This window comes from Lutra lutra, chromosome 3, assembly GCF_902655055.1.
Source record: "Lutra lutra chromosome 3, mLutLut1.2, whole genome shotgun sequence".
Taxonomy (NCBI): Eukaryota; Metazoa; Chordata; class Mammalia; order Carnivora; family Mustelidae; genus Lutra; species Lutra lutra.
In genome coordinates, this window is record NC_062280.1 from 57,313,152 (window position 1) to 57,331,479 (window position 18,328).

Here is an 18,328-nt window from a genome sequence, read left to right on the forward strand (position 1 = left end):
AGGGATCCAAATCGGCAAAGAAGTCGTCAAACTATCACTCTGCAGATGATATGATACTATATGTGGAAACCCAAAAGACTCGACTCCAAAACTGCTAGAACTTGTACAGGAATTCAGTAAAGTGTCAGGATATAAAATCAATGCACAGAAATCAGTTGCATTTCTCTACACCAACAAGAAGACAGAAGAAAGAGAAATTAAGGAGTCCATCCCATTTACCATTGCACCCAAAACTATAAGATACCTAGGAATAAACCTAACCAAAGAGACTAAGAATCTATACACAGAAAACTATAAAGTACTCAAGAAAGAAATTGAGGAAGACACAAAGAAATGGAAAAATGTTCCATGCTCCTGGATTGGAAGAATAAATATTGTGAAAATGTCTATGCTACCTAAAGCAATCTACACATTTAATGCAATTCCTATCAAAGTACCATCCATTTTTTTCAAAGAAATGGAACAAATAATCCTAAAATTTATATGGAACCAGAAAAGACCTCGAATAGCCAAAGGAATATTGAAAAAGAAAGCCAGAGTTGGTGGCATCACAATTCCGGACTTCAAGCTCTATTACAAAGCTGTCATCATCAAGACAGCATGGTACTGGCACAAAAACAGACACATAGATCAATGAAACAGAATAGAGAGCCCAGAAATAGACCCTCAACTCTATGGTCAACTAATCTTCGACAAAGCAGGAAAGAATGTCCAGTGGAAAAAAGACAGCCTCTTCAATAAATGGTGTTGGGAAAATTGGACAGCCACATGCAGAAAAATGAAATTGGATCATTTCCTTACGCCACACACGAAAATAGACTCAAAATGGATGAAGGCTCTCAATGTGAGAAAGGAATCCATCAAAATCCTTGAGGAGAACACAGGCAGCAACCTCTTCAACCTCAGCCACAGCAACATCTTCCTAGGAACTTCGCCAAAGGCAAGGGAAGTAAGGGCAAAAATGAACTATTGGGATTTTATCAAGATCAAAAGCTTTTGCACAGCAAAGGAAACAGTTAATAAAACCAAAAGACAACTGACAGAATGGGAGAAGATATTTGCAAATGACATATCAGATAAAGGGCTAGTGTCCAAAATCTATAAAGAACTTAGCAAACTCAACACCCAAAGAACAAATAATCCAATCAAGAAATGGGCAGAAGACATGAACAGACATTTCTGCAAAGACGACATCCAGATGGCCAACAGACACATGAAAAAGTGCTCCACATCACTCGGCATCAGGGAAATACAAATCAAAACCACAATGAGATATCACCTCACACCAGTCAGAATGGCTAAAATGAACAAGTCAGGAAATGACAGATGCTGGCGAGGATGCGGAGAAAGGGGAACCCTCCTACACTGTTGGTGGGAATGCAAGCTGGTGCAACCACTCTGGAAAACAGCATGGAGGTTCCTCAAAATGTTGAAAATAGAACTACCCTATGACCCTGCAATTGCACTGCTGGGTATTTACCCTAAAGATACAAACATAGTGATCCGAAGGGGCACGTGCACCCGAATGTTTATAGCAGCAATGTCTACAATAGCCAAACTATGGAAAGAACCTAGATGTCCATCAACAGACGAATGGATAAAGAAGATGTGGTATATATACACAATGGAATACTATGCAGCCATCAAAAGAAATGAAATCTTGCCATTTGCGACGATGTGGATGGAACTAGAGGGTATCATGCTTAGCGAAATAAGTCAATCGGAGAAAGACAACTATCATATGATCTCCCTGATATGAGGAAGTGGAGATGCAACATGGGGGGTTAAGGGGGTAGGAGAAGAGTAAATGAAACAAGATGGGATTGGGAGGGAGACAAACCATAAGTGACTCTTAATCTCACAAAACAAACTGAGGGTTGATGGGGGGAGGGAGTTTGGGAGGGGAGGTGGGATTATGGACATTGGGGAGGGTATGTGCTATGGTGAATGCTGTGAAGTGTGTAAACCTGGCGATTCACAGACCTGTACCCCTGGGGATAAAAATATATTATATGTTTATAAAAAAAAAAAAAAGTCCATGGCTGGATTGACTGGTGTTTCAGTTAGGACACACAGGACTTGTTCAGGCATGCTGTAATATTAGTTTTGTGAAACTCTGGTTACAGTAATAAATAACTACTTTTATCTAAGCAAATGCCATTCACTACATTAAAAAAAGATAATTAGAATCTCAGCCAAGAAAATTAACACATAGATTGGAATCCTTCCTACATTCTTTTATGTTCTAACTGTTATTATCTTTAATATTTGGCTTGCTTTTGAAAGCCAATAAACCATGACAACCTACACTATGAAGAATTTATATTTAGAAAAACCAATGCTTTAGGAAAAAATACTAGTACTTTTCCTAGAAACATGCACTTACTTCTGCTTTTTTACGAGCTTCCATAGCTTTCATAAGCATCATATGTTGTCTCCTCCTCTCTCGTTCCTATTAGGCCAGATAAAATTAGGAAAATAATTGTAATTAATAGTATGATTTTGAAATGGAAAAACAAAACAAAACAAAACAAAACTCAGTATAGCATGTTTAGCATTTATAGACAAGTCACAGTAAATACTAAATATAAGACAAGAATGGCCAGTCTGTGCATGTTTTAGTTCAGGTTTAGAAAGCAAATACAAGAACAATCAAAAGCAAAAAGGTAAAGCAATGAACATGGAGACAGTGTAAACAGAAGCATACAAGATTTACTTATGGTCAGTTGTGATGCTCCTTCAAAAGCTGGCAGAACAAAAAGCATAATGGTTGGCTGGAACAGGTCAGTTACCTTACATCTGCTATTAGAAAAACCACAAATATGTACTATAGGCCAATTAAACTAAAGGTTTAGTTTAGATCTTAAGGTTTAGTTAGATCTTAGACGGAAATTGATTTATAATCACTTTCACTTCATGGTTTTAGAATTAAGTTATTTTTATTTCAAGCACACTATCATTTTGCAAATTCAATAGGCCACCAACAAATTAGATTTTTTTTTAAGTTTTTATACCAATTTAGTCAAACTAGTCGTGGTTCACATACCAACACCAATGAAATGGGATACTCCTATTTACTGATGTCTGCCACTTGATGAGCTATTTAAGACCGTAAAAGCTGCACCAGAGGCTAATAAATGGAATCTAAAAGGCACAGTATGAAAATAAGGTAAGCACAAGTTTTGGTAATTTCATTTTATCTTAAAATTTAAAAATTACAGTTACATCTAATGAATTCTTTTTGTTTAAATGTATTTGGTCCCCCCAAAGGGATGTTTCTAAAATTATTTCTCAAATTTTGTCTTTAAAACCAGAATATATTTCATATTCTCTCATCAACCTAATTCAAAATTCCCATTGTATTCAATGGCAGTTTTGCACCTAGAATGATGGGAGAATATGGGTCATTATTGTATCTAATTGTATAGTGATCCAACTCTCATTGTGACATCAGTAATGTAAATTTTTAGATGGCAGCCTTATATAAGGCTTGCACAATTCAATTAGAAATCTTGGAGATGTATCATACTTCTTTATAGACAGACAAGCAGATGTATGCAATGCACTGTGCTGTAAAGCCATGCAGCAGTATGTAATATGACAGCAGCCAGTGCTACACTTTATGCATTGCTATGACAACCATATCACAACCAAATCACAATGCGGTGTTAGATGTACAAAAATAAACATACCCATACCATATCTAGTCTATGCCTCTCCAACTCCTGGTAGAAAGAGTTGGCACAACATTATGAAACAGAAATCACAGAGTCATGAAACCAATTTTTAACCCCCCAAAAGACACCAATACCAAAGCAAGGCAATAAACCATAAGATGAAGGAAAAACTAAAGCAGGAATTACATTGGAAACTTTTAAGAAAACATTTTGAAGATTTTCCCCAAAATAGATTTAAGAAAAATTATAAAATATACATTTCAACAATTGTATAACGTTATGTATACAGACCTGATGCTTCAGAAGAACAGCTTGTTGTCTTCTCATTTCTTTTTCCTTAAAAATAAGAAACTTTTAATATATAATTCTTAGGGAAGATTTAGAACATAGTACAAGCATTAAACATTCCTTTCCTGAGATTCTATAATCTTCCATTAGGTCAAACCACATGGAATTGCAAATATTTGATCATTTTTTACTTACATAGTGGCAATTTCATATGCTTCTACTTAATATAGAAAGATTATATGATAGTAGCAAGGATCCTATTTAGTAGCCATTTAAATTTAAAATTCAATAACCTAATAGCATAGTTCAATGGCACATTCACTGAACTGACTAGCTAAATGGTCAGAGCATATCAGATACAATTGACACATGTATCTTTAAAATTATTTTAATATATTATATAGAGCAATCCTCAAATCCAGCTGATTAGAACTCTCTCCACTCTGAACATAAATTCCCAAATACACTATTTTATACCTTAACAGCATCCATATCATTTCTGTACACTATCTATGAATGAAAATAACAACAGACTGAGATCAGTTTAAGATTTTCATGCTCAGCTGTAACCCAGGGCACTACCCCAATGGGGTCGGGCTTAATGTAAGCAATCCTACAAATGTCATCAATGTAAATATTCTTATAAAGATAAAAATCTAGATGATAATAAGTGATGAAAAGGGGTAGAAATCTAAAGAAAAAGTAAGAAAGTCAATGTAGAAAAGGTAACTAACAGTTCCCTGGCTTTATAGGATATATAATTGTGTCTATTTCTGAAACCAGCAGGATCATTAAGCTGCCCTCTTTCAGTAATTAATTATGAGAAAAAGTGGAAGGTGAGGGGTAGTGTGTGTGTGTGTGTGTGTGTGTGTTTGTGGTTTGGGGGGATCCAATGCTTCATGTCAGAAAATCAAAACCAAACATTACAATAATTAACAATGGCTAATTTTATTGTTGGCAAGTGACCGTTTGTTCAAGTTAGGTTTTTGTTTTGGTAGGCTCTTTACTTTTTAATAGCTAAAACAGTTGCTGGACATTAACCAAGTTATAATCTAAGTAGAGAGTCAGATTTGGAACACAATTTGAAACATAAACATCAACAACACAAAATAGCTTTGGGAAGATTATTCTGATTCAGCAAAACTATATACAGATATTATGCAATAGTTTGCGTTTCTGATTTGATGTTTGCTACTTAAAGAGCTCAAAGCATCACATAAAACCTGTATAATGAAATAAAAAAAACACAAACATACAATATACATACAATAAAAGCACACATTATATACATGTTGTGTCTGCGCTAAACATTTTTTAAGATAATCACATTGAGGAGAGCTTTTTTTCATATAATTGATACTGGTGTAACATCACATAGTTTTTATTTTTGAAAAATAAAAACTCTGGTTCTCATCTAAACTAACCTTTATTCGTTTCTCGGCCTCCAATAATTTGGCATTTGCTGCTTCTTCCTTCTTTTTCTTTTTAGCCTGTGCATGCAAAACAGGTCTCAAGGTCATGCAACAGCACCACTACAACTTGAAAATAATCTCAGACTTGAAAATGGAGCTACATGTCTCACAAAGTACAAAACAGTATGAAACATATATGTAGACAATTACGAATTTCCCCCAGTTAACATTATATTTAACATACTAATTTAATTTTTAACATATGGATTAGTATTACGATATACAAAAAGGTTTTAAACGCATAAGAGTATGTCAGTTTTACTCTCTAATCTCTGTTAAAAGTCTGAAATAACTGAGTGTTGATGTCATTTTGACTTAAAAATCAATCACAAAAAAAACGATTTTGTGGCATGTATTGTCTTTTTTTCTGATTTTTAAGAGTAAAACACGATCAGTGTAGAAAAAATAGGAAACTGGATTTTTATCAGTAAGCAAGTTATTTAATGAATACATCAGTAACACATTAAAATGCACATGTACTCTTTATTTGAAATTCTTTTTTAACACTTGAAATTTGAGATAAAGAAATCCATTACTCAGATGATTTAAAGGAAACATTACATCTCATTTTCTCTAGCTGTACAAGGTGGTTTAGCTAAAGGCTTTTTTTTTTAAGTAAACATATTTCATGAAGTATATTTTGAATACCAAGATCATGTTATCAAATTTGAGCTTTATAATCTTCAAGTCTTTAACTATCAAGCAGTTTTTTAACTATCCAGTAGTTATTGTCAGTTTACTTTAAGATAGGCATATTTTCTATTTGGGAGGGTTTTAAAATTAATTTGAAATGGGGAAGGAAATATGTGTATATTTCTACACAGAAAACCTCAGCTAGCTGGAGTCCTCAGGGAATTGTTTTATATGGCAATGGTTTCCTGAATAGCTGAAAGGTTATAATAATTTTTAAACATTAAAAGTTTATTTTCACTGTTTTAGATGAAAATAATTTTGAGACATATGCCTATTGAGACATAGTACACTTATCACAATTTGGCTTTTTCCTGATGACTCAGGGCCATTGTTCTGAACATTGCTCTGAACAGTTATTATACTACACAGTTTGATAGAGTAATGTATTTTGGCCATTAAGGTATTGAAAATTGTTTGCTATTCAACTACAAAATTACACACTCTTGCTAGGCTTTTGAATTCCTGTATATGCAGGTTGGAGTTTTTCTGCATTTTCCCTTGCTGTCTTTTCGCTATTACTTTTGCTGTTGCCAATATATGTCCTCTAGCCCTATTCCAGTAGCTTAAGGTAAGAGGGATATATTAGAAACTAGAAAACCAAGCTAGTTAAACTGTTTCTACATTTAAAATTTACTTTTACTTTTATAATGTTTTATTTCTAAATTGAAAGTAAGTATCTGACTATAAGTCCTAATGAGTTTTCTAAAAGTAAAGAACATGAGTTTTAGCACAGGAACTTCCTGACAACTATACTGGCTGTTCAGAGGTTTCCTTTTTTTTCCTCTTTTGTCTCATTTTCTGCATTTTTACTGTTAGGATTAGATTAGCTTGTTAAGTAAGGTTCAGATAAGGTCTTATTTTATGTGTTATGTTTAAAGAGAATTTCTGATGAACATATTGATTTGTATGAGTGAGAGATCATGTGGGTAAAACTTTTATTTTTGTAGATTTTAAGATACATAACTATATTACTTTAATTATATCAAACTTAAGAGTTCTACCTCTAGAATTTGCTGGGCTCGAAGTTCTTTCTCCATTCTGATTTGTTGTATTCTTTTAATTTTTTCCTGTAGAAAAAATAATGAAAATTGAAGACAATAAACTAAATATATAGGTGAAAAGTATTTAAGTGGAATCATACGATTTAAGATATAAGTACATATTTACCAAAGGTTGCCCATGCTGGATATAAAACTCAATGAGTTAGCTTAACATCATATATACATTCATGTCTTAAATTAATATGATTTCATAAAGTTTCTCAAAACAATTTGTAATGCTAAATAAGGATATAGAAACCAGGTAAGCAAGGTAATTAAACTCATTTAACTTGTATGCAAGTATAACTAATATTTAAGCTGAGATAAATATAGGTCAGAATAATAGGAAAAAGTAGTACCTCGGGAGTCAGAAAACCTAAAGCTAGTCCTGAGTTACTGACATTCATTGCATTTTTACTTTTTAATTTACTTTTAATTACTACAATAAGCCAAATCCAGAAGTAATCTAACATTACTTAAGATGGATTAATTATTGGGGCTCCTTTGTGGCTCAGTTGGTTAAGTGTCTGCCTTGCGCTCAGGTAATGATCCCATCGTCCTGGGATCATGCCCCAAGACGGGCTCTCTGCTCAGTGGGGAGACTGCTTTTCCCTCTTCCTTTCTCTCTGTCCCGCCCCTCTGCTAGTGCTCTCACTCTCAAATAAATAAATGAATGAATAAATAAAATAAATTAATTATAATTTAACATTCTCAGGGATGATTCATATGACATATTAGTTGTTCACATTGTCTAAATTTAACATACTAGTTATTGTTTCAGAATTTAATGATAATGTAAAGTTTGATAAGAACTTTACATGTGATTTTTTAATTTATGCAATATGCTATTAAGCACACTGTTAACAATTTCATGTACATAAATCCCTTTGAAGTTCCCAAATTGGCACTGATGAGAATACATAATTTAATACCCAAATTGTTCTACTTGCAAATTGCACTTTTCCTAGGAATTCTAGAACCAACATATTTTATACTGCTTTCTATTACAATCCCTACTCCAATCTCCAGATGTTAGTGTACCTTTTGAAGCTCTGCTATAATATTTTTAAACATATTCCTTTTTCCCCCCACACTGTTATTGATTCCTTGTAGGGTTCTACTGCAGGAAAATGATATTTCTGAAATTACTATTCTGATTTTAGAAGACTGCACCCATTCCATAATTTTGCTTTTGGTGATCCTACTTGGTACTGAATATTAATTATAGCTTTTCAAACATAAAAACCCAAGTGTATCTTTTATTTCATTTCTAAATCTTAGAGAAGGCTGTACTTGATCCACATTTGATATCTTTATTTAGATTAGAACTTGAGACCTACATAAAGCCTACTTGTGATTTAATTTTTTGCTTTTGTTAATCATAAGGTTATAAGGTGGTATGTTCTCAAGTCAGCAAAAGTCATTATTCTCTTAAGCACAGAGATAAGTATGGAATCTTGGGTTTAAGTATCCTCAGTCAGAACTTCATCTTAGCTGTCCAAGTGATTCATACATAGGTACATACATTTCGTAGTGCTGTCATTAATATTGGCAGAGATAAACCTTTTTTATAAATTATAATATTGAATCACCTTATAATATTGAGTACCTAAGCACTGAATGTAAAATATCTTAATTGATCATTTTTTTTAAAAAAAGGAGTTGAATTTATCTTTTTTTTTTTTAACCTAAGAGAAAAATTGAAGTTCCTGGAGGGTAAATATTTGCCTAAAGTCAAATACTAAATACAGAGAAGAGCTGGTCAGATTTCAACGCTTTTGCTTCTTTTACTTCATAATAATGATTCTGCAAGCCTCCAGAAAATTGCTTTCAGGACTATATGGCGGTATTTTGGGTCTACTAGGTGGAAAAAAATAATCCAGGGGTGCCTGGGTGGCTCAGTGGGTTAAAGCCTCTGCCTTCGGCTCAGGTCATTATCTCAGGGTCCTGGAATCGAGCCGCACATCAGGTTCTCTGCTCAGCAGGGAGCCTGCTTCCTCCTCTCTCTCTGCCTGCCTCTCTGTCTACTTGCGATCTCTGTCTGTCAAATAAATAAATAAATAAAATCTTAAAAAAAAAAATCCAGAGGATGAGAAACACATGCTACTATTTTATCCCAGATCTAGTGCTGACTTTAAAACAGGCATTGTATAACCGACTGTGTGAGTAAACCTATGACAGGCGTTGATTCACTTTGTTGGCAACAAGGGATAAGGCAAATGGTATTATGAGACTAGCCTCAGACAAATGTCTTGATGGAGATCTAATATCAGTTCATTTGTATTAACATTGCTGGAAACTTGGGACCCCAGTGCTTTTTTGATGAGCAGCAAAAACTATGTAGGTTTAGGGTGCAGCCACTTCAAGAGTTTAGGATCACAAAGCTGAACTTAGTACGGATGGCATTTGACGGGTCTCTAGCCATCAGGAAATAGGATAAGCCATAAAAAAAAAAATAGTATTTCACTTAAAATGAAATATAAACTATTTTTACATATATATGTAATATGTGGTATATAATATTTGAATAAATGTAGTAATGAGACTACATATTTTTAAGTCAATCTTACAGTGTCTTTAGCAGTTACAATCAACAAACTAAGGAAAGAATTCAAATTTCCAATTAACCATATTAAATTACAGTAAAGGACTACACCATACAGTTTGGTGTTTTATATCTTTTAAAAAGTGAGCATTTGTTTTGTGCCAGGCATTGTGGTAGACATTTTACATTCATGATCTCATTTAATTGTTAGCTAATGCAGTTATTTTCTTTACCATGATGGAAACAGAGACACAGAGGCTAAGTAACTAATCTAAGGTTACAAAAATATTAAGCATCAGAAACCATATTAAACTCTCAGTTCCCTGACCATAGACTAAGTTCTGGCTCCTCATTCCATATCAACTCTCCCTAATTCCACTGCCCTAACCAAAACTGTGAGGAACCTTGGAGATCATCACATCCAGCCCAACCCATTTATTTAGCAGGTATTTACATAATACATAATTTACTTTGTTTCATACTCAGAAATAAGTACTTGCTGTTAAAAATTTTAAACAAATTATAGTTTTCCCATTTGCCTTTCTCCTTTAATGGTTATGTGAGGATGTGGAGATGACAGAGTAGTTCACACACTCCCACCTTAAATGAAGTTGAATATCTTGTCATGTAATGCTTTACCTATGAAAATTTAAATATCACTTCATTTAACTATACTTAATCTTGAAAACTACATAGGGGAGAGATATTGTAGACATAAGATAGAATATTGGATATGCTGAAATAGTGCTTTCTTGTTTTTCTGCAGCAGTAATTTTTTTAAGCGTTCAGAAGCAATGGGGACAAACCCAATTCTATATAACTTGAGTTTAACTTTTTACTCATATTTTATGTTTCATAACAACAAGCTTTTCTTTCTAAAATATGAACATTTAAGCAATAACCTTCATTTACTGGTACACTACTTTAAAAAGTTTGAAAGCTGTTCAAGATGTCCACTTAAACTCAAACTCTATCAGAATATTAAAAATACTTAGATTTACTTTTGGTAAATTAGAGATTTGGTAATCTCTAAAAACTTAGAAGTAGAAGACTTTGTTCAAAAATGAGGTGAATTTTAGGGACACCTGGGTGGCTCAGTCAGTTAAGCATCTGCCCTCAGCTCAGGTCATGATCCCAGGGTCCTGGGTCCTGCATTGGGCTCCCTGCTCATCAGGGAGCCTGCTTCTCCCTCTCCTTCTGCTTGCACATGCTCTCTCTTTCTCTCCCTCTCTCTCAAATAAATAAAATCTTTAAAAAGATGAGATGTATTTTAACTAATGCAAGAGGACAACTTTCTAAGATACATAACATTAACATGAAATACTGTTATTTCAGAAATAAAATGTACATATATACATATACCAATAGAGCCCCAACATAACACTTGTGTTTTAAAAATCAGTACCAACTCATAAACGTACCTGTTGTTTCATAATCTTTATTTGTTCTTTTTGCTTTCTCTTCTCCTCAGCAGCCATTATTGCTATGGTGAAAAACCAAAGCACAGATATCATCAGCAAAGGAATCAAGAGGAGAAACTTCTTATGAATTTCCCAATACTTAACTATTCATGTTTATGTTTTCATTTAAATCACCCACCTTGTTGTTTTTTAGCTTCTTTGGCAACCCGAGCCTGTTCCTGCTTTTGAAGTTTTCTCAAAAGCTTTATTTGCGCTGCTTGTCTGGCTATTTCTGAAACACACAAATTTCAAGGAATATTATTAACAACTTAACATAACTGCTAACCAATAACTTCGTGAAACTGATATCATTATGAAGGACAAAATTTTTAAGAAAATTGCCTAAGGTTAGATACCAACTGGGAGAATGATGTGGCAGAAAATTTCATATCCATTTCCCCTAGAAACTGGCAAATTATTTCAACAGATATGATCCCATATACAGAACTACACAAAAATGATACTTCTTTTAATCCTCTTTATAAAGGCCAATCTAAGTATATTTTTTCACATTTCATGTAATCCCCACTTTGCACGGAAATAGCTGCTAATATGCAAAAATAGTGATCTAGCTTCAGTCTTAAAAATAACAGAATATATAAAAAGGAAATAGAATTCAAAATAGAATATAAGGCCTCTAAAATTCTCAATCAGCTATATAAATGGTAACATTTCTGAATCCAGTGACATTTTCATTTATAAAGGAGAGGGTCTAAATCTCCTAAATAAAAAGAGTATAGAATGTCAGTGAGTTTCGAAGACAACTGAGTCCTCATAAGTTTTAATGACAAACGTATGAAACTGGGATGGACTGACATAATTAAAATGGCCCCAACTGTTCATTCTCCCTCTCTCTATGTCATTTGCAATGTGACTTTGCAGTTCCTCTCATCAAAAGGTAAAATATATTTTCTTGTCCCTTGATGCTGAATTCAGTCATGTGATCTTCCTTGGATAACAGGATGTTAGCAATTGTGATGCACACAGAAGTTTGAAAATATACTTTTTCTCTTTCTATTTTTACTCTTGCACCTTGCCCTTTACTATAAGGACATGTTTGGGTTAGACTGCTGAAGGTTGGGACACGTGGAGTCAGTTGACTTCCCATATGTGAACAAACCCAGCCAAGATCAGCAGAGCTGCCTAATTTCCCTCCAGCTGCTTCCATCTGTGCAACAATTAATGCCTGTGTTGTGTACATCACTGAAGTTTTGTGGTTGGCTGTTTCCCAGAATTACTCTGGCAGTAGGTAACTGATAGAGAAAGCATGTAATGTCATGCTTTCTTTTGCTGGCAAACTTGGTCAGAATACTTTTAACTATAAAAGTTGGGTATCAGATTATCACTCATAAAATACCAACTTACATTAGACATTATTTTAAACTTTTTAGCAGATGAGTTTTTAAAAATCTATATATTCAATAATGAATATGACTGGCTGGCTAACACCTGAATTACTTGAGATTTACTAATAATTTCTGCCATTTATTTAACTTCTGTATTAAAACTTTGTAACAATCTTATGAGATAGGCAACATTGTGCCCAGTTTGCAGATGAAATAACTAAGGCTCACAAAGATTAAATTGCAAAGCCAAGATATAAACCGTGATCCTTCTGACTTCACAGTCTATATGCTACTAGTTCTAAAAACTTTTAAGAAAAGTTGAATCACTTGAGATTTTAGGTAAGAACCTAACCCTATGTCCTTGTAACAGTTGAGGTGAGCTTGGTTACTATGGTTGATTTTCTACCAACAAGTCTTTAAAAAAGAAGATGGGATGTAAAGGGTCTAATTTTATCTAGTAAACTGGAATTATTAATGGAAGATGAAATGGAAGATAATGCTAAAATATATCTCTATTATTATTATCTATATCTCTATATTATCTCTACTATTATTATCTATATATCTCCAATTATTTTCAATACTAGGTTATAAGCATCATCAAAAATTTCTGAGCTACATAAAAAGGATCTTCTGTTCACTAAATACCCTGGGAAATAAAAAAAATTTATAAAAGAGGTTGCAGAATCAGCAAACTCCAATAATAATACACTTGATGGATATTGTTCTCACCTGTGATAGTACTATATGACTATTTTTCTAACATTTAAGAACTGAAAGCTTTCAACTCTACTGTAAAGATCTAAGTCTGCCTTAAAATGTAAAGATGTGTCAAGTGATTAAAAAAAAATGTGTCCTAGAAAATGTGGCATAGGTATGATCTTTTATTTCAAGCTAAAACTGATAGCCTGGCTTATAATAAACAAATGTTATATTTAAGTATGTATTTATCTATGAATATATTTGCCAGCTCCAAGCCCCACACAAGTAAACAATAATTTTTATTTTTAAACCCTTAGGACAGAAAACCATTTAAAAGTTCAACCCTTATCTTTTTACTTTAGCAAGGAGGATAAAATTCTTATTCATCATTAAAAATTCACGTAACTTAAACTTTATATTATGAGTAGTTGAAAATGTTTTTAAAAGTTAAACACTATGGAGGAAGGAGAATGAGTTAGAAGACCTAGAAAATTCACTTACACACTGAGAAATAAACTTCTCCTAATAGCTTCTCATTTACTTAGTTTATGGTTGCTGAATACATTATCTATTTTAACTAACTTTTGAGATATCAATTTGGAAAATTTCTTTTATGGAGTAAGAATTACCTATTTAAATTTCAAAGATGTAAGTTTATTTTTGAAATAGTTTACACACACGATTAGGGATATTTTAGATATACCACATATCTTTGATACTAAGATGCATTTTTAAAATAGAGTCTAAAATCAGAATGTGTCTGACAACTGGCAGCACTTCTCTTTCTTCGTGGTACATCTTAAAATAATTGTGCATTGAAATGACTATAAGCATCTCAGATTCTATGATACATGAAATGGAGAGGTACTATCTGATATCTTAGAAAATTTAAGGTATTAATGGCCTTGGCAAGTTTATTTATTAGGTTAAAAATCTTTTTCATATTGAAACCCTCTCATTCTTATTTTTCTTCTCTTGAGAAATTAGAGAGCTCTCATTTCATAATGCTTGGATGTATAAAGTTTGCATTTATTTTACTGTTCCAAACTTTTCTTCAAATTAAGTCCAATGTTACAATCTAGTTGAGGCCTAGTAGGATAGTAATATATAACAGAAACTTCTAGAATCCCCTCAGATAACCCCCTCAAACTGTTAATGTAGAAGCCTTTTAGAAGGAAAAGTGGTGATAAAGGGATTCATTCCTTTCTTCCCAAGAAAAAACCTGAATATTTTACCATCTATGCTTCTAAATATTAATAATAATTATTTATTACTGTTAAATATTTAACTTTTATATACATCTTGAGAAAAAACCATGTACAGAGTCAGGTCAAAGGTAAAGAACTTGCAAAATGCATGACACAACAATGCATGACACAACAAGGGAGAGGGATGTAACAGAATACAAACCAATTTGAAATCTAGAGGGAGAAAAAACATTAGGGTAAAAGTTAAATAATTAGCTTCTATATGGTTAAAATAAAATTTAGTTAATTTTGCAAATATAAAGGTGCCATTTAATTTTTTTTTATTTTTTTAACTTTTAAAAAAGATTTTATTTATTTATTTGACAGAGAAGCAACGAGAGAGGGAACACAAGCAGGGGGAGTGGGAGAAGGAGAAGCAGGCTTCCTGCTAAGCAGGGAGCCCAATATAGGGCTCGATCCCAGGACCCTGAGATCATGACCTGAGCCGAAGGCAGACGCTCAATGACTGGGCCACCTAGGCACCCCAAAAAGGTGCCATTATAGATACTAAATATTAATAGTATTTGTATTAGATACGCAAGATATGCACGAAGAACCCATGCTTTGGGTATCAGTTAACTTTAATCTTTTTTTTTTTCTTCAGGCAAACAATGCATATTCATCACTATTATACACTCTCCAGAAGAGTCAGTGGATTATTGGCAATACAAATTTTAAAAACTCATCATTTATGGCTATACCTCTTAATAACTTTTTTACAGCCTTCACTAGTAACTATTCAGGAGAGATGGAAATCTTAACAGAATCCAAATAAAATAACATAAAAATTTCGCAAATGGGGTGCCTGGCTGGCCCAGGTAGAAAAGATGCAACTCTTGACCTTGGGGTCATGAGTTTGAGCCCCATGCTGGGTGTAGAGATCATTTAAATTAATAAAGAAAGAAAGAAAAAAAATTTCACTAACATACTAAGGCAGAGAAAAACTTATACGGCAATAAGTGATATGCTGGGCAGTTAATTTATATGCTATTAGTGGAAGTAGGAATTAGTACAACTTTTTTGAAGACAATATTTGCCTGCTATCTACAAAAACTGAAAATGCACATACCATTTGATTCAAAGACTATCTCTACAATTTTATACATACATAGCCATACTCATAGAAGGATATGAATAAAATATGTAACATCTGTTTACTGCAGGACTGTTTGTGATAGCAAAGAATGGGGAAACAGTGCAAAGAGTCATCAAAAAAGACTGAATGTAGAGCCGTACACATTGCATCACTCAGTAGTCAGCTGTTAAATGCATAAGGTTGATTTTTAAGTGCAGATACATTAGGACATTCAAGATAAATTAAGTGGAAAAAAGCAGGCTGAATAGGATGTCCAATATAAATCCATTTATTTTAGAAATGAAAAAGGATATATGTAATTCAACATATTACACATGTGTATGAACATGTATGTTGTATCATATGTGTATATGAGTGTGTGTACACATTTCTGGATTTACAAAAAACTGTTAATAATGATGCCACTCATGAGAGTGTTTTAAACTGAGTGAGAATGAGTATTTTATTGTAAAGCATTCTGTTCTATGAGTTTTTGTTGTGGGTGTCTGTTTTACAATAAAAACAAAGCAGCAACAAAGAAGTCAATATTATGATGGTATGTACAATAAAGGGAAGTAAGTCAAGCTTTTCCTCTAGGAAAAAAAACATAAAGCAAGTTAAAATCCCATTAGTCTTTTAAGTCAATTTTTATTATTAAACCTTTATTTCATATATATACACTTGTGACCATAAGACACCAACACATGTACTGATGTATATTCAGATAGCCTTAAGAGGCCTCACGTTTGTAACTAGTAACTCATAACAGAACTATTTTATTTTAGTCAGCTTTCTCTGTGTCTGGCATAGCATGGGAACTTTAGGTTGATAATTTATGTGTAGTTTTGAGTTACAATATATCTGAGGTTATTATAAGCACTTTGTGCTTGATAAGTAACACTTTCTAGTGATCTTAAAATATTTTTTTATTTAAATCTATTAGTTGGCCATTTTGAAAATACATGTGATGTATCCAGACGACAGAAGAACCCAAACTAAAAAGACTGGGGTTACTTACCAGTAATTGGAGTTCTCTGACTGAAAATTTACTCCACAGTTCCACATATTTTGGAGTTATTCCCTTGTACCACCTCAAGGAATCGGGAGCTGTTAAAATGAGAATTTCCAGAATGTTGGCACAACCTTAAGGCATGTGCCAAGTGCTGGTTGATTCCCTTTCTGTGCAAGCCTTAAAAGCTTATCCCCCACCTCTGTAGTTCTAAACACACAGGGTATGATGTGTTTATGAGTATGGCTCTCCAAAGGAGCTTACCTAATCAAAGAACTCCAGTTACCAGTGGGATTCCTTATTTTCTCATTTTTATGCTAACAGAAATATCTACTTTTTAGAAAGTGAGAGCAGTATCAATCATTCATAAGTCAAAAACATAAGAGATACATAGACTTTTTTAGTGTGATTATTACAGTGTTGTATATATTATATTTCTTACCTTGAGCTTGCAATTTTCTTAGCAATTTGGCATCTGTGTTATCTAGAAACTCAGCACTTCCCACATTTGGAGGTCGACCCTTCCGACGTCTCATCCTAGATTCCTCTCTTGCTCGCTGTCTATCTGGATTTGGTGGTCTTCCTCTACGGCCTTCCATTGCCCTGATACGGGGAATGACATCCTCTTCTTTCAAAAGACACCACTGCATTCCCTTTTAATTAACATTTTATAGAAACAATATATTAAAAATGAAATAAACATAAGGGATCAACAGATCAGAAAATTCTAAGTCAATCTCTGGTATTCTTACTTTAATGACTTCAACTTTAAATACATAGAGAGATCTATATCTATAAACATATATATCTATAAACACATAGAGATATCTCAATCACCATTTCTGAACTATAATGACCATAAATTTGGCAGATATTTGAAAATATTAGTTTTGTGATGACACCCATATAGATTGTTTTCATGTGTTATCAGTTCAACCAATCATGAAGCTATCCAAGTAACAGAAGGAAGTTTCTCTTTATAGAAATAGTATAGCTAATAAATCAAGGAGGAATGTAAAAGTTACAATATCAACATTGTGCAATACCTGATGAATTCATCGATCTAAGACTTGAACGTGAATGGCTGGCAATCACCAGAAACAGAGACAAATAGACATCAGCCTCCTGATGGAGGTTACTCCATCACTTATAAATTAATATTGCCCCCCCTCAAATAAATCAAGTCTAGGTTTGATCAAGTCTGGGCCTATTTACTATAACTTTACAGGAAAAATAGGATAAGAAGTGTATGTTAAACCACACAGCAAAATCCAGTCTGTGGGAAATTCTACAAATTACCCAGTTTCTTCAACAAATAAATTTTAAGAAGTTAAAAAAAAAAAAAAGCAACTATAAGATTAAAGGAGTCTTAATAGATGTATCAAATACATTTTATCTAGATATTGATTCAAATAAACTTCAGATAATTATCATAATTAAGGAACAACTGAAACTGAACAATGCCTAACATTTGATGATATCCAGCAATTATCATTTTAAAGTGTGAAAATGGTACTCTTGTAGTAAACAAGAGTCCTTATCTTCTAGAGATACACATTGAAAAATTTACAGACAACATAAGATATTTAGATTTGCTTCAGCAAATCATGGAAAAGTAGAAGTAGTTGGAGGCATAAAACAATTGGGCATATGATAATTTCTAAAGATGATGATGGGGTACATGGTATTTATTATATATTTCAGATTTCTCATTGTAAATCCCCCAAAAGGAACACATACAGCAGCATAACGCTACTGCATTATAGGAATAATC

At 33.2% G+C, this 18,328-nt stretch overlaps 1 protein-coding gene across 17 annotated transcripts in view; it reads right to left on the bottom strand.

Moving 5' to 3' along the window:
* The window catches only part of BAZ2B (bromodomain adjacent to zinc finger domain 2B), a 316,333-nt gene that overhangs the window by 72,916 nt on the left and 225,089 nt on the right, over positions 1–18,328 (bottom strand). For 9 of the 17 annotated variants that reach the window (XM_047721833.1, XM_047721835.1, XM_047721843.1 and 6 more), the window contains 8 exons: positions 16,997–17,207; positions 11,315–11,407; positions 11,137–11,198; positions 7,132–7,197; positions 5,390–5,455; positions 3,969–4,013; positions 3,693–3,725; positions 2,387–2,452 (listed from right to left, as the gene is read on the bottom strand). In XM_047721833.1, the coding sequence (XP_047577789.1) occupies positions 2,387–2,452; positions 3,693–3,725; positions 3,969–4,013; positions 5,390–5,455; positions 7,132–7,197; positions 11,137–11,198; positions 11,315–11,407; positions 16,997–17,207 (642 nt within the window). The remainder of the gene's footprint in view (positions 1–2,386; positions 2,453–3,692; positions 3,726–3,968; positions 4,014–5,389; positions 5,456–7,131; positions 7,198–11,136; positions 11,199–11,314; positions 11,408–16,996; positions 17,208–18,328) is intronic. The other 8 variants (XM_047721842.1, XM_047721844.1, XM_047721838.1 and 5 more) reach the window with 2 other exon arrangements.